At 39.4% G+C, this 13,316-nt stretch overlaps 1 protein-coding gene across 1 annotated transcript in view; it reads left to right on the forward strand.

Moving 5' to 3' along the window:
• The window catches only part of nphp4 (nephronophthisis 4), a 156,701-nt gene that overhangs the window by 73,489 nt on the left and 69,896 nt on the right, over nucleotides 1-13,316 (forward strand). Inside the window, exons 10-12 of the mRNA XM_051424893.1 lie at nucleotides 7,650-7,868; nucleotides 8,469-8,622; nucleotides 13,178-13,227. Coding sequence (XP_051280853.1) covers nucleotides 7,650-7,868; nucleotides 8,469-8,622; nucleotides 13,178-13,227 — 423 coding nt within the window. The remainder of the gene's footprint in view (nucleotides 1-7,649; nucleotides 7,869-8,468; nucleotides 8,623-13,177; nucleotides 13,228-13,316) is intronic.

A 13,316-nucleotide genomic window follows, 5' to 3' on the forward strand; every position in this document is an offset into this window, starting at 1 on the left:
TGGAAAAGCCAGTCATTGCTGTATAGTGTGCGCCTAATCTTGCATGTGCACCTAATATCGTTCACTTGCAGCAAGTGATTTGTCATCTTTTGCATTAGCATTATCTTCAGGTAATTTAAATTTTCATCTAAGGGTAATCATCAAGTACCTGAGATAATCATCTGTGGTACTTTATATTACTGTTCTCGGTTAAATGCACCCTTGTTGATGAAGAAGCTACTGATGCTGTTTTCCCAAACCAGACTTTAATAACGTGTATGTCTAAAGGTCTAAAGCTCTCTTTTAGTTTGTTGTACCTTTCTCTACACTGTAAAAAAGTAAACAAGACTTCAAGGGTCTAGCCATTCTTGTGACACTGTGCGGCTGTTATGCCTATTAAAAGAAAGCAATTTATAAAGTGGATAAATGTTGAAGTTTGCTTTTGATCCTTAGCAGTTGTGGAGAAATAAAGGAAAAAAAGGAAAACGGTACTGGTTGTCATGTTAACATGTTTAGGAGGTAGCGCTTCCTTTGTTCAAGATCTTAGTTTAAGGTGTTTAGCGTACTCACATCTTTTGACCTGCTTATCAGCAGTGAACACAAAGTACAGCTCTTCCGATTTTGACCTGATAATGGTGCTTGAGGAGAAAGGAACAGATGTCTGTGTGAAATTTCATGGCATTTCACTCTGTACTGGAAATGTCAACCTGCTGGTGGCACTACAGGAAAAGTCACAGGATCCATGAACATTTGTACCACATTTCATGGCAATCCATTAGTCAAGATACTCCATTCTGAACCAAAGTGGTGGGCTGACCAAGCGGCATAAAAATCCATTAAACCTTGCTAGCATGGCTAGAAACCTCTATCCTGAGCAATTATTTGGTCCTTTTCCTAAAAGCAAGTAAAGAATCTGCCAGTGGGTTTAAAACATTCAATAAGACTATATTCCAGCACGACTTGTTTGAAGAATGTTGCAGAATAAATTGAAATAAGTATTTATCCTGAATTAGAGATTCAATGATTTGTTGTGGTTTCACCCTCCTAGCTATGTGTATCTTCTGTATTAGTCCTCAGGTTTTTTAGCAAAAGAGCACCCAACCGCTGATCAAAAATGTGCATTAAATTGGCCTGAGCAGTGAACATGCCTTTCATGAACATCTCCTTGAAGTTTTGCTGTCAACGAAGGCTAGATCTAAGACTGAGCGCAATTCTTCTCAAGCCCTATTTGGCCTTGGAGAGCTGAATAGAGCACAGTAGCCTGCTGGGTTCATTTGCACTACATGTGCAGATGGATGAAAATGTGAGTGGTTTAGTGCTCTTAAGTTAATGATCTTGGTGCATGTTCCCTCACTTCCTCCAGGGCATCTCATTGTGGAGAATAAGTAGCGGGAGCTGTGGGCCGGTGCCTGTCACAGGGTCTTGGCTGAAATAATGACTTGCACAGCCCAACAGACTGAGGTAATAGTAATAACTGTCAGACTCCGTCTCCCATCAATGCTCACATCCCCCTAATTTAGGATTAATTTCTGCTGTACTCCAGAAAGCCCTGACTTGCTGAATGTCTTGCCATTTTCTTTGAGAGTCTCCAAAACTATGCTCTGCAAGCTGCTTTATCTGAGCTTATCACAAACTTGACTTTTTTATTTTATTTTTTTAATATCTGGACATATTTGGAACATTTTAATGAGCATAGCAATATCAGCTCTGAATTGGTAGCTGTTTCTAAAATTACTTGTATGTATACGAAGAGGCCTTTCATTTGGACTGGTTGTGTCTCTGCTTCCAGTTCTTTTCGTCTGCTGGAAAATGAGGTCTCAGCTCTCTTTGATGTGCAAAATTCGCTGTAACCTTTTGATAATTTCCACTTTTTTACTTCTCCACAGTGTCCCCCCACAAGTTTGATGATTACCTTTCTTGCCCCAGGTTACAGACATTAGATCTTTGTTTCCACCCCGTAGTATGTTTGAAACAAAGACACTGCTTTCTTTTTATTTGTCTGGAGATGCTGCAGCATTATATTTTATACATCTAAACAAGGTTGATGGATTCTTCCCTTAGAAAACGCTTTGCCAGTTGGAGCAATTATGTGTGCAGTGACATCGCCTGTTATTGTTTTCAGTACAACTTTATGAAAAAGTTTGCTGCTTCCTTGTTTTTGCCTCAGGCTACCGTTTCTGTTTTTTCTCCAAACTGCACTATTGAAACAAGTGCTTGGTTGCTCTCCGTACGAAAGTTAATGACTCTTATTTTAAATATAGCCTTTAACACTCAAATCAACAGTGTAATCACACTTTGGGGAAATTGGCTATTGATCATCCTGCCTTGTCCGACATAATGACCACAGCAAACAGTTCTAAAAGCAACTTTTAATTCAAATGGCAAATTCCCTGATTAATTTAAATGTTTCCTGCTCAAAACAGTGCGAGTGCAAAAAGTCATACTTTATTTCTACTGAAATATTATGTCATTGATTTGATGTCTCTTTTCTGTCACCAGCAGGCTTTGCAATTGATTAAGACTCACTGAGTTACTGTGGTGCTCAGAATGAGTCGATGCGTCTGACCCTCTAGGTAACTTTCTTCTTACTGGAGGCATTCAGCACATGCATACATCAGCTAACTACCTCCTACAGCACCATGTCCTTACCACAATGCCATTAAACCGCCCACACCGGCATGTTGATGTAACATTGATCTCCGCTGTCATATAATCAAGAAACTGCACATTGTTGTTCTTAAGCTCATGTATGCCTCCGAACGAATGTGGACCGTTTGTGTACGAGGATTACATGCATAATGTGAATTTTCTGCCTGGCTTTAAATGAAACTATTATCCATGTTTGTTTACTCAAACCACAACAACAAGAGTCTCTTTGAGATTCCTTCAATCCTTTTGTTTGCCAGCCCAAGCTGTCAGCGCTTTGTGCAGTTCATATGTAGATCACCTCGTTCTGAAGCACTTTAAAACCACTGCACTGAAATCCTAAAAGTGATTCATGTCGCTACCAGCTTTGCTTCTAAAAGGGAATTTTTACTTTGTGCTGTGAATATTTTAGTGCCATTGTTGTGATAGCAGAATCTAGTTTTTCTTTATTTTGACCATTAAGTTATTACTTATTTCCCAGTCTTGGATGTTCACGTCACATATGTCTGAAGATATGTAGTTATGGTGAAACATCTTAAGTCTCGATGTCTGTTTGACTCACAGTTTTTCTTTTCCTTTTTATCCTCTGTCATAGTTACTCAGTGCAATTTTGAACATAGAGTTATTCTTAGTTTCCTATGATTGGAAGACTGAAACCGTGTGATAAGCATTGAGTGTCGGATAGATAAAAGCTTTTTCCTAGGCTGTAGGCATCCCTTTGGAAGAGGCCCCTGATTGGTCTTTTGTCTCTCTCATTCTCTCAGAGCTCAGGCGGCATCTCTGCTCCCGAATCATCCCAGCAACTGAATATATTCATTGAATAATACAAGAAGTGAGTGTTGGGTCATGTGCTAGACACTCATTTTGTTCTTTCCCTCGTGTTCTGTGGGAGCACAGACATGTTAGAGACAGAGTGCTTTAAAAAAAAAAAAAAGAGAGAGAGACACATTAGATAAATTGCCTCACAATTTTTGCTGGCTACTCCCTGTGCCATAAAATGATCTTTCTCTAGTTGGATCATTTTTACAAAATCATCACTTTGAAAATAGACTTGTTTGATTGAATGTTTCATATAAAGCATCTTATTAATTCAACCCCATGAGATGGAAAAACAGGCAATGCCTCAAGGGGGAATATACTGCTGTCTGTTTTATGGCTGCCATATATTTCTGGAGTTACAATTCAAAGAAATAGCTGTTAATGTCTGTGCTACTTGGGAGTAAAATTATTGTCTGAAACAAACTACCTCTTGAGAGGAATGGAGTATTGATCTGCATCTGGGGCCGCTTGAAATGGGTGAAGCTTTGAAGATGTCTTCTTAGATGTACATAACAGACATTTAATGATAGGACCAGGTACTCCGTTTGGTTCCAGGCAACAGCGATATTCTGTATATCACTGACCAGTCTGTATGTATATAGTCTTTAAAGCTGTTGAACAAATTGAACAGGCAAGGCCAATGCCATTCTGGAGACTTAAGAGATTACTAGGCCAAAAAATTGAAGGGAAGTGCAAGCTTAAAATATTTTTGGGTTTAGATGTGTTGATTTGAACTTGAAAAAAGTGAATATTCTGGTTAGGTTAGTGTAAAACAGGGGACTGGTATGTCTTTAACCTTTACACCTTTAGCACTCTCAGTCCTCGCTGCAGTACACTATTAGTTGTAGTGTACCAAATGTCAGCTCCATTAACCTATCTCAACACTTGACTTTGGGCTTTGTTAGCAAGCTAACAGGATAGCCAGGTTACTTTGCATAATGCATAATAATCTGACATTTTGAAACTGCTCTCCCACGAAAAACAAATACACCTTTTCATTGCTTGTTCAACAGCCTAAAATGATCTATGTATTTGTTGAGTTGACAAGGACCTCTTGTGGCTGTGTGAATAATGACTGTCGTCTGTCAGAGGTAAAGGCAGAGGTAGAGGCAGTGGCTGCGAGGCCGCTTAGGGACGGGAACGAGGTGGGTGGATGGGTCGACAAAGGATGTGACTTTAACACCAGATACAGCAGTTCATTTCAGGTTTTTGTGCCAACATTGGTTTCTTTTAACCATGGCAACTCTTTTTACCTTATCTCAACCAAAGACGTTTGAAAATCCAAACCACAATTATACTAGACACTATATATATATATATATATATATATATATATATATATATATATTTTTTTTTTATTTATTTATTTTTTTTTTTCAGGCAGTACAAAACTGTTAATTACCTCCCATGGCCTCATACCAATGAGATGACCGATACTTCATAATAGTAGTTAATGCGCACTTGAGGGTAAGAAGTGGGGGATATAATATTCTATAGCTCTGTTCTAGCTTTAACTCTAATGTTTATTAAGTAAAACATATAAAAACATCACAAAAACACTTTTTAGTATTGGTATTCATAGAACATAAAGTCTATCAAACATTTTGCAATAAAAAAATAAATAAAAAATTGTGAACGTGAACTACTTAAACATACACTGAGAACCACTAAATATCTTTTTCTGGAGCTTTTAACTGCAACTCACTGTCCTCAGTGAACGAAGTTAGCTTAGTTATCATGGAGGTGGCTCAGTTGTTATCACATGACCTAAGTATGGGATATTGATCACATGATAACAGTTGGTCATACACACAGAGAAGATTGTAACCCATTTGTTCAAAGATGCTCTTTGGATGTGGATGGCCTCCCTGATCTTTCTCCAGCTGTCTGTTGACTCCTTGTTGAAGACTTTGACCTCTTCTCAGTGGATGCTGTGGCTGGTTTTGATTTTATGTTCACAGAAAGCTGATGTAGTCTGTTTATAGTGTTCTGTCAGTCTCATGTCCAAGGTCCTTGCTGTTTCACCAATGTAGTTTTCCCGATGTAATGCCATGCAGCACTCCAGTTTTCCTCTCTGGGGAACTACAACGACAGCATTGCCGGTGAACTACTGTATATCACAGTGATCCGTCCACTTTCTGTGGGCATATAGAGCTGTGGTGGCAGGGGGAAATAGAATAAACAAGTCAACAAAATAAAACAATGTTTTCGTCTCGTGTACTCCTCATGGAGCTTACCAGAAAATCTGTTTGTCCATTGAATTTTTGATATTTTTCAGCCTGGTGAAGCCTTTTTTTTCCTGGCGTCTGTCCTTTCAGCTGCTCAGCTGCGCTCCTGAAAGAACAGGTGGTTCTGTAACAGACGGCTGTAACAGAGTTTGGAGTGAAACAAGTTCTACTTCTGTTGGCTGGTAGACTCACAAGCCAGTCACTAAACGCTTCGCTCGGAGACTGAGGACCTTCTCCCAGCTTTCCTTGCTAAAACTGGGTAGAGACAGAGTTAAAAAACAACAAACATACATTTCAGAACAATCCATCATGTGGAAGCCGAGTGCTTGAAAACACTGTCGTACCATATAACTTTGCTTGGGACATCCATTTTAAGGGTTTTACAAAGGTCTCTCTGTGTTACAAAGTAATTTTCTCCACATCTGCTTCAAGACTGCATGCAGTTCCTGTTTACCATAATACCACCCAGTGGACTCTGCATGACATTTACAATAAAGATGATACTCATATGAGTGATGATCTATAGTATTGGATTATGGTATTACATGTAAAAACTGTGCTCAGGGGAATTGTAAGCATTGAGGGAACCATTATATGCTCCACTTTGTCTTGAAAAGCAGGCTCCTTTTGTATTCTGTACTCTCCTACCTATGATTGATTACAATAGTCTGTGGCTGACCAGTTTATTAATCGATTCAGCAAAACCTCCAAATCCCCTGTGGATGATTTAAACCAAAAGGCTTTTTTTCCCTTTTTTTTCTTTCCCTGCGATGGCTTGAGTAGAGGTGCAATAAGAGTGATTATAAATCACAAAGCTGCTCCTAAACTGTATGTGTGACCTGGTATTTAGGCCTATAATGTATTGACCATATAGAATTGTCAGCAGTGGTAGTATGTTAACCCACTGTAGTTCAAAGATTTGTAATAAAGTTGACCTATTTTCATATTGCTTTCTAAATTATTCAAATGATTGAGTGACTTTGTGATTTTGTTAATATGGCAATGCTGTAATTAATTATTTAGGGTTGCACACCAGTATTATATCAGGGTTTTTTGTGGGTTTTTTTGCACTTTAACCTTAACTGTACAATGTCTGCCTAAAACCTAGAAATGCAGCCATTCTAATCTACTGTCTACAGTGATTTTATTAGACCAACCGTGTTTCTGTTTCAAGGGGAAGGTATGGAAAAAGTGATTGCTCAATCCGCTGAATCTTTTAAATATCAAATACTAATAATAAAAGTTTGTAGTTTGTTTTGTGCATGACAACACTTATAATAAATTCCAGTAAAGACCTAAAGTCATAGCAACAAAAGGGATGTTAAACATCCAGACACTTCTCAAACCCAAAAAGAGAAACATTTGCATTTTCGGGGTTCCTGGTATGACACAGCCCCGGCTTGTTGAGTGAGACCAGACAGGATTCAAAGTAATTTAAAACAATATTTTATTTTAAACTAAGCAAAAAGAATAATAAACATAATAAATTAATCTGGGGTCGTAAATCAGTGGTGGTGTCAGTGTTGAATGTGAGTGTGGTGCTGTGAAGGCAAAACAAAAAGAAAAAACAAACCAAAAAGTTAGATGATGATTGTAAGAAAGAGAGAGAGTAACTTATAACCCAACATAATAATGAAGGTTAATAACTACCTGCTTACTCCTAGCTAGGTTAATACTACAGGTAAATAGTTAACCAGGTAATTCTGCGAAGCAAAGGTTCTCCTAAATCCATACTTTCTCATGCAAACGGATGAAAAATTGATTGTTTTGACAAAATCATAAAATAAGGCTGGCTGACCAACATCATCGACATACTGGAACAGAATTAAGGCTAGGAGCTGAAAGCAACCTTTACGTTAAGAGTAAAGTTTTTGTGAAGTCACAAAAAGGTTAATCAAGGTTGTTTCTATATATGAAAATAATCATAATCATATCAGTGTCTGTATGTCCTCTAATGTGTCTTTTTCCATCACGCAGCTGTCTGCCACCTCCACATCCCGAGCAGCCTTCTTGCAGTGCGTTCGCTGGGGGATTTGGTGCCCCTTCCAAGAGCCAGCTGCCTGGAAGGGGGAAGAGATACAGCTTGTTCTGCAAGGAGGTGCAAAGCCAAACCCTCACGGAGTCATGGTCTACAGCACAGAGATGTCTGCCAAAACTCAGAGCCCTGCGCCACTCTCAGCTCCAGGCACGGCTCAGGTAACACAACAGCACAGAGGAGCGTCTTTGTCGAAGGAAAAAAATGTAAAGAATGTGTTGAAAGGTGTTAAGACAAGGTGCTTATTTCAGCACATTTCAGCACTCACACAGATGTTTCCCTGAAGACAAAAACTTTCACATTATCTAAATTGTTTTTTAGCATTATGAGGGGCACCAAGATATTTGACATTGGTAGTCACACATACAGTACCTGTACAAGGTCAGATTACATCAGCCTTTAAAGCTCTGCACTGTAAATCATCATCACAGTTTACACCACACTTTCATATTCAAGGTGCATCTTTTTAGTGACAGTATCAAAAAGTTCAAAGGGTGCAAATGTCGTCATGACTCTTTGCACATTAGCTGTGAATTTTCACACAGCTCAGGTATTTTAAAACAACTACACATCACCACCATATACCTCCTTCTGTCTGCTATTTCATTCATTCCAGTTGTGTTCTTCAATACAGAATCTGAACTGTTTATTCTCAGACTGTTATTATTATTTATCTGTTTCTTTGTGTGTGTGTGTGTGTGTGTGTGTGTGTGTGTGTGTGTGTGTGTGTGTGTGTGTGTGTGTTACTGAAATGTCTGAAGCGTTCTTACGCGAAGGTCTTGGAGGCCAAGGATAAGCTAACCTTTCGGCTGTCATCCAGTCTGGAAAGGAAGCCATCCAGCCCAAAGGCATCTCTGAGGACAAAGCAGGAGGATGTGTCACGTCAGAGAAGATCTCCTTCATCACCTTCACAAGGTAAATATCATCATATAATCCATAATGGCTTTTTAAGCACATTTTAATTACCTGGAATGGAATAGGAGCAATAATTTGATATGAAGAGTTCTCATCCAAAAAAGGAGGCGAGTAGCTCTTGACTGCTCACATCTTTAAAAGGACCCACATTTTTTTCTTTCTCAACGACAAAGGTTTGTGTATTGGACCAGAAAATGGGGGTCTGTTTCTGAAAATTGTTTTGTGGTTGCACCTCAAGTGTGCGGCAACACCCAGGTGTAATCAACCAAAGTTCTAAGCAACAAGCATCAAACTAGTCTGTCCTCTGCATATAATGCGGCGCCCACCTCTGCAGTGTTATCTCAATTGCACCACCTGCTCTCCGCGTGATTAGCATGCTTCATGATTGGGGTCTGAGGGGAATAAAGGGATAAACTCAAAGTGCTAGGAGAAGACGTTGGCTGTCCATTAGGGCCTCTTGATGTCTGCTCTAAGAGGGGGACTTTGGCCCGAACATAGACAACAACACACACATCCAGTATTCTCACTCTTCGGATTCTGACTAAATTGTGCTTTTAAAGGTAAATACATATACCGATATTTTTTGTGTTATTATGTTTATTCAGTGATGTTTGTTTACAACCTGTCTGTTCATCTGACTGCTCAGGTTTCTTAGCCATGCAAGCGGCAGGACATTTGGTACAAATCAGTGAGGGTGTCAAGGGGATGAATCACAGTTACTTTGGTTATCCTCTAACCTTTTCTGTAGCACCACCGGCAGGTCAAAGTTTAATTTATCCTTTACTTTTACTCTAGTACCACCACGAGGTCGACATTTGTGGTTTTGATTGAAATAAAACAACTGTTGAATAGATTGCCAAGAAATGTGGTACACACGTTCATGCCCCCTCTCAGAATAATCACTTTGGTGATCCCCTGGTTCATCATATAACACCACCATGAGGTCAAAATTTCTATTCTATTTTAAGTCCAATACTTAGCTAGCAATTGGAAAGCCGAATCTATTCAAAAATATAAGCTCCAAGATGTATTGAATGGGTCTCAGCCCATAGCTAATTTGTTTCTCTTTTGCTTATTTTAAGTCCTTTGTTTAGCTAATTCTGTTTCTGCCTCTTGGCGAAAAGCAAATGATTAGGCACATAAAGCATAAAGTAATTTGTATTCTCAGATATGGTTCTAATGTAATATAGAAGTAGCAAACATTATTACAGCCATTCTTAACCTTGGGAATAACCCCCCATAAATAACCTTTACTTCGGTCTGTTCCATTCAAAAAAGGCTTGTAAATGAACCTTATACATGAATCCAGTGATTGATTTATGTGCTCTGCCATCTAACGCTGCCGCCATTACTGCGGTGGCAAGTCGTATTGATTCTGTGACTGCTGCTGCCTGCTGAGTGACAGTAGCATGGGTAGTTGGATTGACATTGTTAGACAGTGGCCTCCAGTTACTGATGAAGGTATCTTATATGGATGGCAATCTTTGCGTTATTAAATTCTTCTTACGACAAAAAAGAAACTGACCACTTGACCTTCCACCACATTTCAAACGATGTACTGTGTAATATGACTGTACTAGCTAGCTAGCATAATCAACCAAGAGTTGCATTTAGTCATCATAGACAACTTATATTAGTAAAAAAAAAAAATAACAAAATAACAAATTCATGTTTTTACCAGGTATACAAGATTATTTCATGCGAACATCTTGGTTCTCTGCACGCCCAGGGAATCTATGTAAGTCTCAGACAGGGGCACTCTTCATAAAAGTGAAGGCTTTTGTTTTTCGCATTCAAGTTGAGGTTTGGAGCAGCTGATAACTGCACAGGTTCCTCCCAATTTCATTATGCTATGTAGAAAGTAAAGGAAAAAGTCGAAAATTGTACACTTCTTAGGGCATACAAACTCACTCATACTGTAGGGAGACGCCACCGCAGTAATGGCAGTAATGTGTTTACTTCTGGTACCTCCATGGATTCGTGTATAAGAATTTATGTATGTAACAGCATTCCAGTGGTGGAATACAGTGGGTTTTCCGCCCTTTAACATTTTGAATGATTACTTAGCTTACAGCACACAAGTCTAGACTAAATCTTAACTATTTGGGACTAAAAAGAAGCCTTATCCAAAGTCGAAAGGCTTTTGTGTTTTATTTATCCAGCTAATGTCATAATCCTGCTTTATCTCACAATTCTCCAAACTTCCATGAACGTTGTGTGTTGCTGTTCTGGAAAATCAGCAAATTTCTAAACAAAATACCTTCTCTAACTCAATAACATAACTCCCAGTGGAAATGATACACCGTTTTTCCATATCAGTGAGATTATTGCAGCAGAATAGCTTCAGTGTGAATTTAAAAAAAACATTTCCGTAGCATCAAACATCAGCCACTGTGTCACCATGCATATTGGCTGTTCTTTGCTTTCTATAAGTGCAGTGATTAAGAATGTGAAAATAAACCTGCTTTTTTTCCCTCTTCAGATTTTAAAGGGGGTTATCAGTGTATGCTGCTGAATTTCTCTAACAGAGGCTTTTTTATTCCGTCGTTCCCAATTAAGTGTGACCGTTCCATGATATCCCTCCAGAAATAACTCCTGAACCGCAAGCTTTTAAAGAGACCTCCCACTGAAACAAAGTTCTGATTAAATATTCCACATCCTGCACACAGCCAAAGATAAATGACGTGCCACTGTCTGCATCTCTTATTGAAACCTACATTGCTGATTTGCTCTGTGGCTGTCAGTGAATTGATTAAAAGTGTAGTAAACACTACACACAGCCTCTCAATCCCGGTGACAGTAGAAAGAACTCGAGTGGACCCCAGTCGTATACTCGCTGATTCCCCCACTAATGATGCTGTTAACTTATCTTGGGAGAGAAGAATAGCATTGATCAGGGCATACTTCATGGGTGTGTAAAGAAGGCTTTTGGCAAAGTCTATTAATGACATTTTAATCAGTGCTCAAGTGTCCTCAGAGGATCGCCCAAGAAGCCCGAATGATTTGGGCCAGTGTTCAGAGGAGAATGATATCATGGATCTCTGTCATTCTTTGATTTCAGCCCCTTAATCATCCTTGACTTTGTTTTCCCAAGATTGTGTGTGTGTGTGTGTGTGTGTGTGTGTGTGTGTGTGTGTGTGTGTGTGTGTGTGTGTGTGTGTGTGTGTGTGTGTGTGTGTGTGTGTGTGTGTGTGGGCGCATGGACTTGCCCGTAAGTGTGCTGCTTTCCATTGCAGATAGCTTATTTAGATGAATATGAAATTCATGGCCAATCTGAAATATGTAATTCATGGCTTTGATGCATGTATATTTATTAATGTGGAAAGAGCTCACTGCCTTTTACAACCTTTGACTGTGTTAGAAAGAAACAAGACACGTTGCCTATCCCATATTCTCAGAATGAACCGATGAGTTATTCATGATGGACATAAGACAGGACTTCCAGTTAGAGGGGTGGAAATTTTCGCCCATACATTTTCATGAATCTATAATTTTGCTACAGAATCCCTTGTTTACATGACCATCACACATCACTCTCTGCTTCTAATGATAAGCTGAGAGGAGTAAAATATGGAGGCGATCTTGCTGTTTTGACGCACATGCTCATTAATGAATTTTAATGATGCATCATCTTTACATATTTAAATGTATTTCCCCCCTGTGTCTTGTGCACATATAGGTGCTTGTATCTGCCTCTTGTACATCTGCTAGTTTGCTCGGCTGTCAAGAAGGCCTCTCATTGATCATGAATAAATGGCCAATCAGCCCAGCTAATGAGGTGAAACACATTTTCCGACGGCTCAAGACGTAAAACAGTGAGCAAACTGAAAGCCCTAAAAACAAAATGGCTGCTTGGGGGGGGGATGCCAGAACGTATTTGTGACAGAGAGCCAGCCAGTCCTGCACCGTGTCCACTCTGTGTGCATGTAGTCTGAACAGATGGGAGCTACAGTAAGACACCCCAGGCAACTGAAGCAATTTCCAAAAGGCCAGTCAAGCCCAGCACAGAGAGCGAGAAAGAGTGGGAGAGGAGGACAAAGAGATGCTGGAAAGCCTTTCATTTCAGTATTACCATGGCTACCAACCAAAAACCTCAGGAAGTATTGTTGGACTTTAAACTCAGCGTGACATCTAAATCTAACTCTGCCTCCTGATCTGTGTGAAATTGGATAGATTTGTTACTGATTGGAAGTTCTGGTTATTTACTTTGCCAAAGTTATTCAGTACTCATCGTCACAGTATTATTCTCTATACTGCTGCATGCCACCTGACTGAAAATCCAATCCACAAGAAAGCAATCCGAAACTTCTGTCCACTTCCATTCCCTCTCACAAGCTAATATTCCAGTAAAAGTCTAACCACACTATAGAAATAACAGTGCTGCTAGGTACGCTCAACATTACTTACAGTGTTGTCAATTACTCTTGTTAAACATTGAACGATATGCAGATTAATACATTAACAAGTCCAATACATTAAAGGGATGCATAATGTTACTGTTTACACTTTACAAGGTGTTTTCTCTTTATCTGCTTTTGTTTTCCTTGTCTTCTAGGTCAAAAATACGTTCCTCCAGCTTCTCCAGAATCTCCTCAAGGCCCCGGGGTAAGACACCTTGTCACCTACTCAAATGTACAGGCGACTAAACACTAAGCCCTAAAACAGCTAGTGCTGTGACAAAAAGTTCCTACCTT

The sequence above is a fragment of the Dicentrarchus labrax genome, unplaced genomic scaffold (genome assembly GCF_905237075.1).
Source record: "Dicentrarchus labrax unplaced genomic scaffold, dlabrax2021, whole genome shotgun sequence".
NCBI classification, from domain to species: domain Eukaryota; kingdom Metazoa; phylum Chordata; class Actinopteri; family Moronidae; genus Dicentrarchus; species Dicentrarchus labrax.